Raw genomic sequence first — 18,479 nt, 5'->3', positions numbered from 1 at the left:
CCAGAATACCACGTGCCATGATAGCCATTATTGCACGAGACACACATGCTTTTTCATCTGTGTTCTTAGAGTATAACTCTTCAACTTTGGGTTTTCATACCATTTTACCTTTGTTTATTTTTACTCCATTTAAAATTATATATCCAAAACTATAATTAACACGTATGAGCAATATAAAGTTATAGTAATACCCAGTAATAAAGTGAGGATAAGTCTCTGAATGCAAAACTGGTTCTTGCATGATCTGTTTTTTAAGTACATACATAATGACATCTAAACATACTATCAACTGATTGTATAATACATAATTTATATCAGAATTCATCTGATTATAGGAGTAGTCTAGCAAAAAGGGAAAAAATTATGGTTCAATAATCTGGATATTGGTCAATTTGTAGAGTTACATACTTGTTTTAAGGAACATGTAACAATAGTCTTCTGGGCTTTGTGTGTTTTGGGAGTGACCATCAAACATATTCACAGGTCATCTTTTCCCAGATGGTAGCAAAAACAGTTTAGGAACTTTTCTATCCTACTGCTCCATGTACTACAATTCAGCTTGAGAGCAATCCTCATAATACATAGCTCAGTATAAATATTCATTTATTGAGGTGCATGGGAAAGTGTTCTGGTTTTATTTTTTTATGCTCAAGAAGTGGCATTTCTCAATCACCATTAGGCAGCTTATAATATAAATTTTGTCCAAGAATAAAAATGCTCAAGTATTCTTCATTTGAAGTATCTTGTAGAGATTTCTCCTAACCTTTCTGTAATGTGTTTTTAGAAGGAAATGAGTGCTAAATGACTAATTAATTTCATTTCTTATTTCAAACAGAAGTAAAAACAGAAGAAAGTGTTTTCTGGAGAATTATCCTTGTTTATATTTAGTCTGGATTGTACTATTTCAGTGTGCAGTCATATGTACACCGTTCTACCTGGCCTGATCTTCATTGTGAGCCGCTTAGTGTTACTGCAGTTACCGAAAGCAACATGCATGAAAGAACCTCTGATGAAAGACACCGGACAAAGATTTTATGTCTGACTGGTTCAATGTGAAACCAAAAAAATCAAGTAAGGAAAAACATATCCCATAAAAATATACAAATAAGCCACTGTATTCCAGCCAACAGAGAAGCTGAGAGAATATACTTGATAACTTACCTGGGCACAGGACAAGTGGATGCTAGTTTTAGTTGACTTCAGAATTTACAATGAGTCACCTGGAAATCATGTCAGCCAGAGAGTCCTCCTCAACCCACTCCTCATATTGCATAGGGGATTTACTTTCTAGCTGTACTAGTACCAGAAGCGTATTTTCTGAAAATAGGTTTTTGCTTTGTAGTTGCACTGAAGTAAATGAGCTTCTCGGGCATAGTTCAGTCAAAACAACCCTTCCCCTTGGTTTGGCTGAGTTTTTTTGGGGGTCTTATACCTGTTCTTCATTGATACCCAGGGCTGCCCTTCCCAAGAACCACAAACAGGAAATGCAGGATCTTTAACTATACCTCTGCCGTAAATAAAAAATGAGCAATAACCTGTAAGTGTATGGAAAGCACATTTGAGCCAGAGGTATGCACATCAGAACTATTATACAAATCAATTGATCCTGTCCCAAAGCAAACATTAAAATATTTAGTAAGAAACTAGAAAGATGGGTGTTTCTTTTTCCTGAAATAACATTTTTAGATCACTTGAAGACTACAACCTGTGAAGTACAGATAATCTGTTTTCATTAGCTCATTTTAAAAGACAAAAAACCAAAGAACAATTTTGGTAGTTTAAGCCAGATTTACAAATTCAGGATTTTCAGTACGATACAGAATTCTGCATGTATGTGCTTTCTATATTTCACCATCATGACAACTAAGAGAGAGTTATTGTCAAGCAAACATTATTTCAGGGTACAAAGATGCTTTGCTATGCCATTGTTAATGAAACATATTTAATCCTTGTTTTTAATTTTCTTACTATTTTTCTTCGCTTTCTTTTAGTGAGCCTGTCTTGACTATTTCTGTGCTTCCAGACAGCTGTCATCCCATACTGGCAACCCCCCTGGTTCTGAACATGTAATTTAGAGGTTTGGTATTCGTACACGTAGCATACTGTTCATCTTTCTAGATGAGAAAGATTTCATCTTATCCCCCATAAAGGCTGTGAGAAACCATATAAAGAGGACAGTACAAATAATCTTTATCCATTATGATTTATTCTCTACAATACTTCATTAGAGGATAGAGTTCAATTATTTACACTCAGAAGTTATTATATAGGTAGGAGGCAACCAAGTGTAATACAAAGAATTGGTCTGACATCTCTGCACTGAAGGTCAAAAGAGGTCTCCTGCTTTAAGGAAATAAATTAACCAAAAAACCCAACAAAACAACATGTAGTTTCCAGAATACAAACAGAAAACAGCACTAATAGTCAGTGAAGATTGCAGATGTTTGTTAATGTACTATGAAAACAAATTATTCTGTGCAAAGGTTAAAATGAACTATTAGATTTTCTTACAGATTTTTTTTTTTGTTCTGATAAATTGTAGATATGTGATATTTTGACGATAAAACCTTCCCAAACTGAAATGGCCTCAGCTGAGATTTACTGTTGAACATTATGAAAAAAAAAAAAAAATTAAGAACCTCACAGTGGAAACATTCCAACACTGACAGACTCCAGTGATCAAAGACATTCTCCTGTAGTAATTGTAAAACAAAGACAACTCATAATTGCAGTGAGATTATTTCTCAGTTGTGGTTGTCATGAGAATAAGCCCTTCTAGACCATAAGGCACTTGCTTCTAAGGATGAATTAAATCCAGATCAAACCAGGTAACAGTTGCTTTGAGAAGGAGTAGTTCTAACCTGCTGTCCCAGCCAAGTAACCACAGAGAAATTCTTACATCAGTTGGTCATTGATTTTGGTTGCCTCCATCTTGAGGCAACTCAAAGTACATTTTTTTTCTAGTTCACCTCTTTCATCCTTATGCATAGCTGCCATATAATGATCTAGAAATGGGATTATTTCCTGAGACCACCTGTCCTTGTCATACATTTTTCTGAGCTAACTTAACTATTGACACACTTTTGAACTGATTTTATAGCTGGACCCTTATGGGACTAAAGCTGAGAGGGCCTGTTTCTTAGGCAGCAGACCAGTGTTTCTGATTTGCTAGCTTCTCTTCTCACTGCAACAAGACAAGAACACAGTACATATTTAGAGGCATTTGTTTTTTTTGTTTTGTTTTTTTTTGTTTGTTTGTTTTGTTTTGTGTTTTTTTTTTGTTTTTTTGTTTGGTTTTTTTTGTTTTTGTTTTTAAACAGACTAAGTGGAGAAATGGAAATGGGAGAGGACACGGCTTCCCCAGTCCCAAACCATCTAGCCCACTTCAGCCTTAAACCAACCAAGTCACTCAATCCTAAAATTCTGTTCTTTAAAAATGACAGCTAACCCTCCCCACCCCACCCCTTAGTCATCCCCTATTCAAATAAAATGAAATCAGGAAAACACTATACACTGTTGAAGACACAGAACAGGGCAAATATTTGAAAAAGAAACAATATTGTTGAAAAGCCTGGCACTGTATGCCTGCATGACCAGTCTCACTGAGCGTGCTCAGGGGTGAAGTTTTAGCACCATTTTTTTGCTTTTTTTAAACCTTTTAGAAATTAAATTCTAACATAGAACACTTGAACAGTAATGAGTGTAGCCCTATGTATCATACTGTTTGACAGCTGAAAGGTGAATGGTCTGTCCAGAGCTGACCCCACCCTCCCCCATCACTACACGGCACCTGGGAGAGTAATTACAAACCACTCGAGTTTGTAACAAGACCGGTTTATTCTCAGCAGCAGGAAATCATGAAACAATCCCTTAATCTTCAATTGCTTTTCAACAACATCACAAGGGAAAAGTGGCAATTTATAAGAATGACCCAGTACAGGAGGAAAGCTGGGTCGATATTGCACCGTTATCCAGAATAGGACCCCCTCCTTTCCCTCACGTCTCTCTCCTCCAGCAGGAGGACGTTACACCAACGTGAAGCAGAACCGCACAATTCTGTTTGCTTCTCTAGGACCAGAAGGAGCGGCAGCATGCAGTTCTGAGCTTTCTACCAGCCCTATTCCCTGCCATGCAAGGAGAGAATTTCAGGCTTGAAACACCAGCCAATTTTAAAAGCCATCATTACCACACAAGCAAACTTTAAAGATATATGCAACCAAATAGCCATTACTGTGCTATGCCCTTGTATTTTCTTTCCTGATCATTGTTGACCCTCCAGAAATTTGGAAAACAAAACAAAACCAAAATTATATTTTGAAGTCCAGTGACATCATTGAGAGAGTATCATAATTTAGAGTTTATGACATCCCTCAATGATGCTACAGAGTAACAACTGGATAACTTATCTTCCTCTTGGATGAGGGTATTTCTTGTAATCATCAATGATGGGAGAAGAAATACAGAATGCATGAGTTTCACACAGTTTGGGTAACACAGGTTTCCCCACTCACTGCCTTGATGTGGTAATGACTAAACTGTGTAAGATCATAACTTACCAGTGAAACTACATAGCTCCATTCCATAGGCCTGCTATAAACTGGAATACTCACAGTTCTCAAGATCAATAGTCACACCAGAGAAAGTGGCTGTCCTATCAAAAGGAAGGTCCCCGAGACTGTTAGCTTAAGTTAAACAAATTTCAGTCACTAGTCTCACTTGTATGACTACAGTCAATGCCCTGCAAATCCCTCCCCATCCCTAATCCAATTGGGCTCCATTACAAACATTTGGACGCAAAACTTGGTCGGAACAGAGAAAACCGTCCAGGGACACTCAAGTACCTTGTCCTTCGCATACACAGCATGTGCCATGTTGCTCTCTTACAGGCATAACAGCATTCTACTTCATAGCAGGCTACATTACAAAGCACTGTCTAAACACCCAGAAAACGGTAAACCAAGAGGATTTCTAGAGACTCCAACCTACAGTAGCATCTGATAATTAAAGCCTTCTAGGGTTTATTTAAATAATGGATTCGTTTGCAATACCATCCAAAGGTTTTTCACATCTTTAAGTGTTTTCTGTCCATGAGGATGGGGTGCTATCCAGATGTTCAGCCCTCCCCAATATCATCATGTCCGCCTGTGATGTGTGGGGACTGCAATCAGCTCTTGGTACACAACAGATACCAGAGGTTAAAAAAAATTAAAAAGAACCTAAAAAATGTTTTGTTGGACTCCGTTGCCCAGGCTGCCAGGGGAATGCTCCTACTTGATCTGGGGGGCTTCCATAACAAACAACTCAAGTTTCCGGAGTGTTGGTAACACACAAGAACGGATCAATCCGAAGTGGCACTTTCACTCCTAGAGGTCTTCTGCACCTCACGACAGTTCGTAGGCATGGAGCCCCAATCCAACTGAACCCCCGTTCGGAGGGAAGGCTGAGATAAGGCTTGGGCCCCTGAAGTTCTGTCATGCTCTCATCCTCCCCCCAGGTCAGCTGGAAGGCAGACTTGGCAACGGAAGCTAGCATCATAAAATGGTGCAGTAATAGAAGTAACTGGACCAGGAAGAGGAGGCATCTGCCCCAATGATGTCGTAGCCGTTGGCAGCAACTGGGGAGTGGGACTGGTCATGCAGCCGTGTGTCAGGAGTAATGATTGTAGAGGGGGGGGGCATGAAGGGTGCCATTCTGGAAACAATGCTGACGGGAAGCCATGTATTCTGCATAACTGATTGTCACCTTCTCACTGCGGTACCTATGGGAACAGCATAAGAAAAAAAATAACATGAGCAGACTATGCAATATGAAGGGACGAGACAGAAACATTCATCGCAGATCACCTTTTAGCTAACAGCCAATAACGACCAAGAGGAACCCGCTAACTTCAAAAACTATTTTGATACTGCCTCATGCAGTAGTCTGAATAACCCATCTAAGCTTGAATTAGCTTTGATGTCCCAAAAGTTGAGCCCTGTTCAAGGGAATCATAATTAAGGGGACTCCTGAAGTAGCACACAGGAAACAAATGATCAATTTGTATTATTTTTCCACTTGCTGTGGAAAAAAAAAAAGGGCATGAAAAGTTTGCTGGAAGAAGACTCAGTTTCAGAGACTAAATAACCAGTATTTCATTATTATTTACCTTTGTGGTTATCTTCACATTTGAAAAGCTAGTGAAAGAAAATGATGGAGAGTTGGGTAAAGGGAGGTTTGTTATAGCATAATCGTGACTTAGCCCACATTGTACAATCAGAATTCACAAAATGTGAAGTGCCTTCTGAGAGACCAGAGATCTCCAGGTGCTTCTAAAGCATGCTACACAACAGATGACTTCAAAGTGGTTGTGAATTGCACTAAGTCCATGTTACACCAGATTTTAATGAAAACCTTCATCCTGTCCTCTTTGTTAAAAAAAAAACCCTGCATACCCACCTCATTTCTCCAGAGGTAAGGAACGACCTGATAAATTAGTGTTTCTATACAAAACCAGAATGTCCCAATTTTGACTAACATAAAGGGAGCTGAAACCAATAGGACAGCTGGGGGTATAGAAAAGCAAGCAAATTCTGAAAACCAGCCAAATTTGAGTGTGGTTTGGTTTTAAGACAGCTGTCACCTCCCAACAGCTACACCATCCACAGACGAGCACACTGAGAAAAGGAAGTTCATTGTAAAGATACAGAAAAATCAACCTTTTTAACTTTCAAAGGTTCTGCTTCTTTTGATGTTTCATGTGGATAATAATATTAAAACCAGTGACACTTCTCTTAGAAAATGCTGACTTCGATCCTGCATAGACCGAACAAATTGCACTTCATTCCATATACATTATATGGGTAACACGTGGCATTTATGATTTTGTCTTTCAGACTACATCTCTCATCTGAAAGACACATGAAGACTTACTTCAAGCACAAATACTTTAAATTACCCACAAAACACTATAAAGTAAAATTATAAGATGACAAAGATTGACTCACCTGGTGAGTTTAATTGTTTTCCTAAAATCATTGGTAATTGGAGCCTTAAAGCCACCTTTCCTGAGTAAGGAGTCTATGGTCTGGATCTGATCCCAGTCTATTGAAAAAATAGAAGCAAAGGAAATATTTCAATATAAAAATGATGTTTCAAAAAGATAAGAGATGCATTAAAAGGCCTCTAGAAAAGCAAACCAACTAAACAGGAAACTTTGAGCTTTAGAAATGCCAGTGTTGAACTGGACATACATGGTCTTATGCATGCACACTATCTGCACATGCTAACCCCTTTTAACTGATATTGGAACTGCAATGGTCTATAAAATAGTAATTCCATTTTCCATATGATTTCTCTTCTTACAAAGGTCTGTACCTTGCTTCTGTTGCAGGGACCCCAAACTGTTTTATCGCGTGCCACTCAAGTAGAGCTCTCTAAGCCTTAAAATAAGATAATACTTAGCTCTTTACATAGACAAATGGGGATCAACCTGATGCTCTAGTGATAGCACAGTGCACTGCTATGTGAGAGATCAGAGTTAAAATTCCTACCTTAGTCTTTTGCCCCAGAGCCAGGAGGATGCGACCACTCCACTCTGCTAGGTGGAGGAAAGGAGGCAATATTTTGAGCAGTTACCATGGTGACCGCTACTATATTTGAGTGGGAAGTGTGCTCCAGAGGGGCCCTGTTTCCTGCCCTCATCTGGAGGATGCTACTTTAGCAAGAATGAGGAGGAAAGGGACTCTCCTGTTGGTGCTGTGCAGCCTGCAGTTATCCTAGTTGGTGGGAGAAACATAGAAGAGGAAAGATGCAATGCTGAATGAAGCTGGAAGATCCATACTTTGAGATCCTCTATTTCTTAAGCCCTAAAACATTTTTACACTAAGATACAGCTGTGCACAGATGTGGGATGAGAGACAGGCTAGATGAAAACCCAGCAGCAGCTGTATCAGGTGTCAGTTATCCAGATTAAGCCTGGTGGCTCCATGGCACTACTATGAGGATAGCATTGCAATCCAAGCCCAAAATCCATAGATTTATGTTACCCAATTCTGTGACACAATGTGTTGACAAGTTTGGCTGCCATCTCAAACCCACCTTGTTCCTTAGCAACCTCAGGTAAATACGTGGCTGTGCGTTTGACACCTTTCTCATTGATGAACTCTATTCTGATCCCATGGATCCCAACCTATAGATGGAAATGAATAGCCAAATAAGAGGTGTTTGCTAGCACTGAGTCCGTGATCGAGTTGTCATTCCCACAACGCTGCGTATCTCTCTCTCTATGGCCAGTTTGGCTTTTGCCTGGATAAGGACATTCTCTTCCCCGCTCTCTGTCCTTGCCAGGCAGGTCTCACAAGTAGCTCACTGCCACCTTTCCCAGACGAGCCTAACCAGCCTCCCTGCCACCTCTCCTGAAGTAAGTCTTGTCAGCAGTCTGACAGTTTTTCATCTCTTATGGTGGGCAAGAAAGACAAGATCTCTACACAAGAGTCGCATCTAAAATAGCCCAACCACAAAGTCTATTTAATCTTTCTTGAACTAAATGCATTTCCACGTACAAGGTCCTACAAATGATTAATACCTTCGGTCTTAACTACTTTTTGTTCCCAGTTTCTATTCACAGCATCAAAATACTTCCCAGGTTTTTACGTATGTATTCACACCCATCTCCTACTAGGCCAAAGCCATAAAACACTTTCATGTCTCTCATTCCCATTCAGATTCCCTCCCAACAAAAAGCATACTGCTAGCCCATCCTCTTCCTCCCTTCTAGTTTTCCAGCCCCATTTCTTCTATTCCCAGTTTCAATGCCCGTACACCCCTGTAACGAAGGAGACACATCACCATGTACTAACCCGAACCCGAACGGAACGAGAGAGTGATGCAGAGTTCCAAATGCACCTGTTCTCACCTCCCAGTCCAGGTAGTCACTGGCATCCTCAAAGTTAGTGAGGAGGGAGACAGAGCAGAAGAGTTTGGGCAGCTCCTCGCGGGTCAGGGGGGGAAATCGGCTGTCCTTAAGTGCACTAAAGGAAAGAGAAGATACATTGCCTAATACAAGCACCGAATTGAAGTGTCAGATGCTCAATTATTCCCTTTTTGATTATGCCTCTGTGAAACACGTTTGTCTTTGCTACTGCAGAGAAAGTGATTTGCATCTCTTCCTAATCTAATGAACTGTAATATGCAAACACTAGTGCAAGCTTCCTGATGCTGTCCCCCGCTTACTGCAGTTGGAGAGAAATTACGTGCTACGTAAGATGTCAAAACTGTTAGTATGCAAGACAGATTTGATGTTAGCCTTAAAACATCAACCAGAATTCACCTGCTGCAAAGATGTTCCACTAAATCCTGATATATTACCTCACCCTAACTATCATACAAGTCTCAGGTTTATTTTATTGCAAAGCATATTAAATTTAACTATGTCGATCCAACATCTTCACCTTGAATCCTTATAGATCTTGAGCAAATTAAACTAATTTCAGATTTATTTCATTTTCAACATACTTACCTGGTTAATGTGTATTCCCTGAGTCCTGAGTGAAGATTCATGGCTGAAAAGGTCCCGATGCAGCCACGAAGCCGCTTGTCTCGCCCCGTCTTCCACGTCACAAAGAGCGGACTGAAAAGGCAAAAAAGAGAAATACTCCAGCCTCTAGAGATATTTGGTTGCTAAGGGGAGACCAACAAGGTGTGAAAGAGGATGTATGCATGCACTTGCTTTCTTTCCCTCTAATAAACCCCAATAGGCATGTTTTCTCATCTGCTATCTAGCAATAATAAAGCCCCACATCCACACACCCCCAAATGCAAAAAACAGCATCTCCCCCCACCTTTTCGGCATACTCCTTTCTCTCCACCAGTACTGTGTAAGCTCTCCACCAACACCTTCCTGGCCAGACTCTGCACAGTCTTCTGATGAGTAATATGGTTATTTGATCCCACTGATTACCTCTGTGAGTAACGGCTTCACTTAGTAGCATCCACTAGTTTACATGACAACCCATATCAAAATTAATATAGGTGAAGCAAATAAGATTACTTATTTATCGTACTGTTGAACCTGAAAGGTCCCCAAACCATCTATAATTCAGGTCTGCAATAAAAGCTTTTCTTTTTTTTTTTTTAAGGCATAAAAAGCAAGCATAGGTTTTTTTTCTCTGTTATTTCCATGAGGATCTGAATTCTGGGTCCATCCCTAGTGCTCAAACAGTTTATGTTCACATCTTTTGCTTACCTTACATTTGGTTTATATTTACACAGATTCTCTCCTGTTGAACACATATCTAAATCGCTATATTGTTCCTACTCACACATCACACAGATTTCCACTTTCCTGTCTACCATCATGAATGTACAGGCGTAACAATAGATTCTCAAATTCAGCAGGCTTATTTCAATCTGTTAAACTAGAAGCCATGATTAAGGCCCAAAAAGCAAGAAGTTCAGAACAACAGTATTCAGAAGAGCTCTAGGAAGAGGTAAACAGGTAAAGATGACTGTGAATATTAAATGCAAAAAGCTCACTTCTACAGAAGTGAGTGAAGTTGCAAACAACTGTAGAGAGAAACAGTAAAGAAAGGATAATGGTGGCTGCAGCCATACAAGCACGTCCAAACATCTGGAAAATTCTGCAAGGCAACTGATGATGCTGATCTAATTATAAAAACAGGATGACTGATCTTACTTTTTCAGCTTCCATAGTACTGAATACAAGATGCGGTCACTTTGAACCCAAGCGTAAATGAGAAAGTTAGTCATCAGTGATTTCACACATCAGTCTATGGATTTCTATTGAACTTTAAAAGATAAGTAACATGATAGAAAACATGCAGTGTTAAGAAAATAATTTTCTGAAACTGAACAAACACTGGCAGGAGTTCTAAAACATGAAAACAGAATAACTGATTGTACATCAGAGCACAGACACTTACTTTCCTCAAACCCTTGAAGCTCTTGTAAGCAATATATTTTTGCAACAAACATTACAAAAAAAATTATGAAGGGATTCTGTTCAGACAACAAAACCAGCATGGAGCGTGGATGATTTCTCAAATACAGGCAACAGAGCTTCTTATGACTAAAGTAGTTAGAACATAATTTAAACTGTAGTGATAGAGCAATGCCCGGTGATGTTCCTCAGAGCAACAATGGAATTAAAAACCTCTATCACAGCATAAATCCATCATTCAGGATCTAGTTACCAGCTGTGACCAACAGCAGAAGCACTACCCAAAATAGCAAATAGCCTGTAAGTGATAATTGTGAAGCACTTTGCCCACAGAGGAAGCGGAAACATTCTTCCACAACCATCAGCCACCTTACGGTTGCTTGACCAAGACAGAGGATTTACTGTTCTAGTTTTCCAACAACACTTCAAGGCACTTGCAGGATATCATTCCTCTACACTTTCATCTAGCGACCATATGTTGAAACAGAAAACAGAAACAGAGCGTAAGAAAACACATTAGAAAGCTTACCAAAAAAAGATACTACACTTACAAAGGAGATTTCTGAGAAACATTACTGTCATGAGCTCAGTGGAAATTTAGCTTAATCTAATTGAAGTTTGAAGCCATTACTTAGCCCATGTGACACTCACCCCAAACAGAAACAGGAAGAGAGAAAATGAAAAGCATCACTGACAGAATACAAATCTAAGTAATTTCCTTCTCTTCTTGGATTCAAATTACAGGTTCACATTTCCAATTCACCTCTTTCCCCTTCAAAAAAAAAAAACAAAACCAACCAACCAAACAAAAAAACCAAACCACCAACCAAACATTTCCACTGAGCTGTGACACGGCTTTCTGCATCTATAATAGAAGAGGTATTACCGGAAAGGACACGATAATTACATTCAGAAGGCTGTCATATTTTAGAAGATCTTAAAGCACATTTTTAACAATTTTTCATGGTGGTCATAACAACTGAGGCATAAAAAAAGTTTTGTACAAGTATATAAAATTTCACTATTACAGTTTTTCACTGCAGAAAAGACATTGTTTCTATATCTGAAGAATAAATGCATTAGCAAACCGCAGGTGCAGCTGACAATAAGCCAATTGTTCACAGCCCCTCCCTGAAAAGTGTGTTTCCCAGATGTACTGAGAAAAGTCATGATAATCTTTGCCCATGTTCACCCAAGAGCACTTACCAGTACTTTGTGCCTATATCCTGAGCAGATGATGGCAACCATTTCTCCCCCAGCCACAACATCCTACTTAAGTGTGTTTGATGAGGGTTGGCTAGGCTGTGGGGAGGGCAGCTTCAGCAACTAAAAACTAGGTTCTCCAATTGCAACTACAAAGGGAATTTTAAAGTAGCAAAATACAGTTTGTTCAAATCAGAATTTAGCTCGTACTAGGAAAAAAAAAATGTTACAGTACAGATTTTATGATGCAAGTATCTCATTATTTGTCTTGCATGGCAACTGGAAACTTGCATGGTGTAGTTTTAGTACCAGTATGCAATACCTACTATTAAAAAAAATCAGCCTGCTATACAGGCTCAAAATTGTCATTTTTTCAGTAACCTAATTAGAGTAATTATTTTCTTAATTTACGTTAATTCAGACATAACTACGAGTGTTGCAATGCCACCTTCTCTACATTGACTTGTGAAAGTCACTGCTAACATGTATGTAAGGTTCCCTTAGTCCGTAGGTATCTAGCAGCTCCATAATCCCCATCAAGATTATTGTCCATGTGCATATCCTCTCACACTGGTAATTGGAATTCATGGTAGTTTTCAAGTCACAACCCTGTAACTTTTATGTTATTACCCTGTTTATGCAGAATCCTGACCTTCACGACTACTTCTATCTTTATATTAGGGTTCAGCACCAATATAAAAGACCTGTTTTCTGAGAAATAGGTCGGGACAAACCTGTGCATCTTTCTATCCCTTCCACCAACAGCCTCTTTTCTGTCTGTCCAGAGAGATTTCTGGTATATACCTTTGTTTTGTTCAAAGATCTCTTACATTGGCATTAATTATGTTACAAAGGACCACAATGCAAATTATTTGTGTATTTTCACTTTGCTTACTCTCATATTTGATAACATTTGGCTTGAAGTTCATTACATTACTGTCTCAAGTGTGACAGTTCACACTTGGGTGCTGCCCTACAAGACAGCAAACCCCATGCTTTTCCCTGAGGTAGGGACAACTATTTGCTAGAAGCAACAGCGTAAATGCTAAAACACAAGAAAATTCAGGTAGGCATTTGCCCGGAGGGGAAGAAAAGAGAAGAGCTGGTTTTGCTTTGGAGTGCTGATCTAAAAGACTTTTAAATTATCAGCACAGAAATGCCCAGTGAACGATTTTTCACTTTTCAAATTTGGGCATAAAATTCAAACAGCTGAGATTACTGAAAGAACGCCCTTTTTGAAACTAGTCAACAGGAACAGCAACAAAATCCAGCTAGAAATCTCCTTTAACACCAAAATAATGAATCTGTATAAAACAATCTCTCTTGCTGACTTAAGAACAGAACAACAACAAAAAAACACGCTTTGCATTTCAAGTGACAAAATAATAATCAGATTAATGTATAATTTCCTAAAAGGAGCCTACATAGCTTAGGTATGAAAAACAACAAGAAATGTTCCAGTTTGACGGGGTCCCTGGAACTATTCTGTATTCTAGTCCAGAGTATTTCTCCATTCACTTGTATATACAATATTAAACAGCTTAGCCTGTGGTAGCATTCAGAACATGCATCCATAATCCTGCTTGGATAATAACTGCATGGATGCACAACCTACATCTACACTGACAGCCAATAAGGTGGGGAGACATTCAATACACGGAAAAAGTCCTTGACCTGTTTAAGCCATTGTTCCTTTACATCAATTTAAAATTCATTAACTTAAATTACAGATGTCAACAACTTTTTATTTTATCTGTTGTTCTGGAGGTGGCCCCTGGAGGAGTGTCAGAAGGTGTACGTGTCATTGATCTTTCCCATATAATTCTTCCACCAAACATTTTAACAACATTAACATTTCCACACCTACGCGTTCAACCTTCAGATAAACATTAACTAAATCTCACCAAAGCGACATACCTTCATAAATCCTCCTCCTCACTTCTTCTCATACACACCTCCTTTCTTCTTAACCTTGGTATTGTCCTTGAAAGTTAACTCTCCATTTCTCCCCATGTTGCCCGACTAGCACTATCTCCATAACACAGTTTTTCAGTTCTGCAACTGGCAAATTTTTGCTTCCCCTCCCCGCTAAACCCATTAACTTGGACAACTCAACACCCTTGTGAGTGTCCTTGTCTGATTCTCACCAGCTCAGCACTTGTTTCAGGATGAGCCGGGAACTTGTTTCAACTTCTTACTTTATTCCCTTCCACTTGCTCCACAGAAGGAACTCTCTCCCCTTGTCCCTTCAACCAAGTTAGCGCCTGACATTAGCAGCAGCATCCTCTTCAAATTAATGACATTATTTTACTGTTTTCTGAAAACTCTAATTTCAGTTTCACTCATTCTTTTAGTACAATTTTATGGGAGGCACAGCGCAGTTAATTTTCTGCAGAGGAATCTATTGACAAAGAAGGGAGCAAACTTTAACAGAGTGTTATTATGAAGTGGGGTTGCACTCCTCGATAAAGCATGCAACATCTCACGCAACACCTCAGACTGTGAGCTGAAGAAGCACCACAGTTCCTCATATTTTGCCTAGCTCTCTTGCTGTAGAGCTAAGCACATTCTCCCTTGAAGGCCACTCTTCAAAGTGGAGAATCCACTCATCTCCACCAACAAACATAACAGAATATTTTTACTCTTTGGTGCACTTGCAGCGCATCATGTTTTGTTTCTTGTAGACAAAGCAAGCAGCAGAACAGCCCCCTTCCTCCCTGCATACCAGTTTTCCCATTTTCCAGAGGAAACCCTTCATCCCTCCCCAACCAAACCCCAGCTCTGGATGCTGGTTTCTCAGCTTTCCTCCCGCACGTGGATTTACTCACTAGGGGTCATTGGTAAATCGAGGAAGTCGTGGCTGAGGGAAACCATAGAGATGACAGTAGAGTACATCAAAGCAGTAGCAGCACATCTCCGCTGTCACCACCAGGTTCTTGGTGCTGTTGGCAGTTCCATTGGGCCGAGTAAGTGGGCTCAGAGCTCCTGAAGTGGGATTCATTCGAGTAATTGGGGAATTTCCTGGGCCCAAAGTCAAGTCAGATACGTTCTCCCTTCCATTATTCCCGTCTGTATGCTGGTGGTTCTGAAGAGGACCTGAACTGGAGCCTGGTACAGTTGTGGCCTGATTCCCATGACTGTGCGTTCCACTCCCAGACAATTTGGGCTTCTTTACACCACAACAGCCAGCTGCCAGCTTGGGCTCAAGTGGAGGAACACAGCGTCTTTTTCCCATCCTGCTTCAAAACTCGCTGCCTGGAGCACTGCAGAACCCTGGCAAGGAGGGGGTGGGGGGGTGGGGGAAAAAGCAATACACAAAACAGTTACAGGTGAAAAACCAACAGCTGCTTCCTCACTTCTGCTAAGGTGTCAGAAAGGTTTGCTTTTGCAACAAAAAAGAGGAAGAAAACCCTCACAACTGCAATTAAGTACAGAACTAAAACCAGTTCAGCAAGCAGAATGGGTGTTTTTACACATAAATTGAAAGAGCGTATAAACAACATGCAGGAAATCACACTTTTAAAGTTATTGGTGAAGTGTACTGAACACTGTAATAGGCAGCTCATTGCAAAAAAAACATAACCAGCCTTCCCATAAAGGGAATGAAACTGTGGGAGAACAGGAAAAAAAAAACACCAAAAAAAAAAAAAAAGACAAAAAGACACTGGACTACAGATATACCCCATCCACTACTTTTCCAGATCACCCATTCCCCCTCAGTCACTGCCCGCACCAATGGCAAACAATCTGTTGAAAAACCACAAGTGCATTTCCCTTCCCTGTTCTCAACAGAAGAATGACAAGAACTCCGAATGACACCTTCAGGGCTGGACTCCCAGGGGTGCTGCCCCTGATTTAGCGCTAACATAAGCAAGAGACAAAGAGAAGCTACAAGCATTGAACCACCATTTTCTAAACAACAAACTATTTTCCAGACTCAAAGAACTAGAATCTGCGTTTACTTTCTAGGATTAAGTAAATCAGTAGTGCTCACACATAAACACGTAGACTGTACACTCAGCATATGCAGGAGAGGAAGAGCTGAAGACCAAGCACAGTCTGAACAGAGGGAAGCAGTAATGGCAGGAAACAGATAGGGTATTAAAAAAACCCCAGAACAGTGTTTTGCTTGCAAAGAGGAGAATGCTAGCTCTTGCATCACAAGAAGGAGTGGAACAAATACAGGGACAAAAGCCTATGCAGACAAAAATGAACAAAGATGACAGGCAAGGACCGCACGTCAACGGTAGGAACTTAAGTAAGTGTAATACCATCATCACCATGAGATGTAAACACACAAAGGGAGGGAAAAACAGTTCCCCATCTGTCAAATGGGGCTAAGAGCACAGGCACGTAAGTCACAGAGAACACCATGGAGAACTGGAAGTCACACTCAGCTCTTGTGAGTACCAGGCTACTTCTTTAACCACCAGAGCATCCCTCCAACTCTTCCAAGTATGTAACCGATGGCTGAACTGACAGCACATACACAGAAGAGGGGGGTGTGATATGCACTGAAATTCATGGTGTGACAACTCCCTTCCTTCTCTGCACATAAACTTTATCCATGAAGTTTCATCAACCACGGTAAGAGTCGTACGATGCTGAACAGAACCTGAACTGGTATGAGACGTGTTGAGAGACGTGTCTCTCGACACAAAACACGTATGCTTGCAGTGCTTACTCTGCTTAGCAATCCTCACCTCGAGGTTTTAGAAAGATAACCTGCATAAGGAACAATTTAAAAGACCTAATGAAAATTATCCTTGTTCCTTTAATCTCTACCTTTGTAACAAAACAAAAAAAAAAAAAGGAAAAAAGAAAAGTATAACTTTGACAAAGTAAACGTAATTTTCTTCAGTGCCTATTGAAAGTTACGCTACCACGGCTCAGTGAAGCTGCTGGGATAGATGAGCCTTTTCAAGTTATCACTGAAGGCTAGCCGCGTTTAGGAGGAGAAATTATTTATTTGTTTGAAACCATAACTCTTCCTTGTAAATTGAGGACGTGGCGGGGGCAGAGGAGCGCTCTTCTCCGTTCATCGCCCTACCCGCCGGGCTCTGCAGCCGCAGAAGGGGCCTAACAAAGGCGGCTGCACCCAGCGGGGGCCGGCTCCAGCGGCGGGCCCCGGGTCCCCGCCGCGGCAGGGCCTCGGCCGGCCGCTCCGCCCCGGCTGCCCCTGCCCAGGGGAGCAACTTCTGCGCGGAACCAGGCGGCCTGGCCGCCAGCACAGCCCCGGGGCGGCGCGGCTCCGCAGCGGGCCTCAGCCCGCTACTTCGTGACCGGACCCGCCGGAGAGCCGGCACCACGCCCCGCGGCTCTGCCCCGCGGGGCCACCCGCGCCCGCGGGCTCCCCGGAGCGCCCGCCCCGCGGCACACCCGCCGGGCCGCCCCCGCCGCCGGGGCGGCCCCCGCCCGCGGAGCACAGGGGCCGGCCGGGCCCCGCCGCCGCCCCCCGCCCCCCGCCCCGCGGGACGAGCCCCCCGCGCTCGGACACCAACTTTCCGGCGGCGGTCCCGGGGGCTGCGCCAGCCCCGCCGGGGGACGCGGCCCGGGCGGCCCCGGCTGCCCCCGCGCCTCGGCCCCGCTCCCCCGGAGGGCGCAGCACCCCCCCCCCCCCCGGGGCAGAACCGCCGCCGCCAGGGGGCGCCAGGGGGCGGGAGCCCCCCGCCCCGCTGACCCCTGCCCCGCCGCCGCGGCGGGCCGGGCGCCGCCGCCTCCCCCCTCCCCGGCCCGGGCTCGCCCACCTCCTGCACCCGTCCCGGGCCGGACGCGGCTTCTCCTCCGCCTCAGCCCAGCCGCGGCCGCTGCTGCCCCGCCGCCGCCGCCTCCTCCTTCTCCCGCCTCATGGAGCCATGGGCCTGGGCGAGGCTCCCCAGAGAAGCGGGCCCGGCGGGCGGGGGGAGGGGGGCAGGGCCCGCCGCGGCCGGGCCGGCAGCCGGGCTTCCCGGGGCCGCCGGGCAGCGAGGGGAGCTGGAGGACTGGAGCGAGGCCGAGGGAAGGTCCTCCGCTATCCCGGCAGCCTCCTCCCCGCTCGTGAGGTAATGAGGGAAAAATGTACATAGTCCGCCAGCCTCCCGTCGGCCCCGCGGTGCCAGCGCGACCATAGAGAAGGGAGGACACTCTTCCCCCCTCGGAACCATAGATACGGGGAACTTCCGCTCCCGGGCGGAGGACGCGCGGGGCCGGGCTCCCCCCTGTCACGTGACAGGCCGCACGTGCGAGGACAAACAGTCTCGGGGGCGGGAGGGGCCGCTCGCGCGCGGGGCTCCCCCGCCCCCGGCTCCGCGCGGACCCGGGGGGCGGGGGGAGACACCCTCACGTGGCGGGGTCGCCGCGC

The 18,479-nt window shown here is 43.0% G+C and overlaps 1 protein-coding gene across 4 annotated transcripts; it reads right to left on the bottom strand.

The window, feature by feature from the left end:
- Positions 1-3,480: 3,480 nt before the first annotated feature.
- AMMECR1L (AMMECR1 like) lies at positions 3,481-18,258 on the bottom strand. 4 transcript variants are annotated; one of them, XM_082319927.1, is made up of 7 exons: positions 17,887-18,258; positions 14,968-15,412; positions 9,497-9,607; positions 8,894-9,008; positions 8,077-8,167; positions 6,984-7,080; positions 3,481-5,758 (listed from the first exon to the last, which is right to left on the bottom strand). In XM_082319927.1, the coding sequence occupies exons 2-7, from the start codon at positions 15,372-15,374 to the stop codon at positions 5,647-5,649; spliced, it is 933 nt and encodes a 310-aa protein (XP_082176053.1). In that variant the 5' UTR covers positions 15,375-15,412; positions 17,887-18,258; the 3' UTR covers positions 3,481-5,646. The 4 variants fall into 4 exon arrangements, 2 of the variants coding, with proteins under 2 accessions (XP_082176053.1, XP_082176054.1); XM_082319928.1 differs by lacking the exon at positions 3,481-5,758 and adding an exon at positions 7,530-7,573 and having other exon boundaries at positions 6,988-7,080; XR_014229015.1 differs by lacking the exon at positions 3,481-5,758 and adding an exon at positions 7,530-7,743 and having other exon boundaries at positions 7,026-7,080.
- Positions 18,259-18,479: the final 221 nt, after the last annotated feature.

The sequence above is a fragment of the Platalea leucorodia genome (assembly GCF_965183815.1).
Source record: "Platalea leucorodia genome assembly, chromosome: 8".
Taxonomy (NCBI): Eukaryota; Metazoa; Chordata; class Aves; order Pelecaniformes; family Threskiornithidae; genus Platalea; species Platalea leucorodia.
The sequence above is the reverse complement of the archived record's forward strand: the minus strand, read 5'-3'. Positions and strand labels throughout refer to the sequence as shown.

Bases quoted from the DNA above. Each gene is read 5' to 3' on its own strand.
- AMMECR1L (XM_082319927.1), bottom strand. From the start codon at position 15,374: ATGGGAAAAAGACGCTGTGTTCCTCCACTTGAGCCCAAGCTGGCAGCT. The intron at 8,168-8,893 runs GTGAGAACAGGT...TTCCATCTATAG, and splicing joins GTGACTACCTGGACTGGGAG to GTTGGGATCCATGGGATCAG. The intron at 5,759-6,983 runs GTGAGTCAATCT...CTGTTCCCATAG, and splicing joins AAAACAATTAAACTCACCAG to GTACCGCAGTGAGAAGGTGA.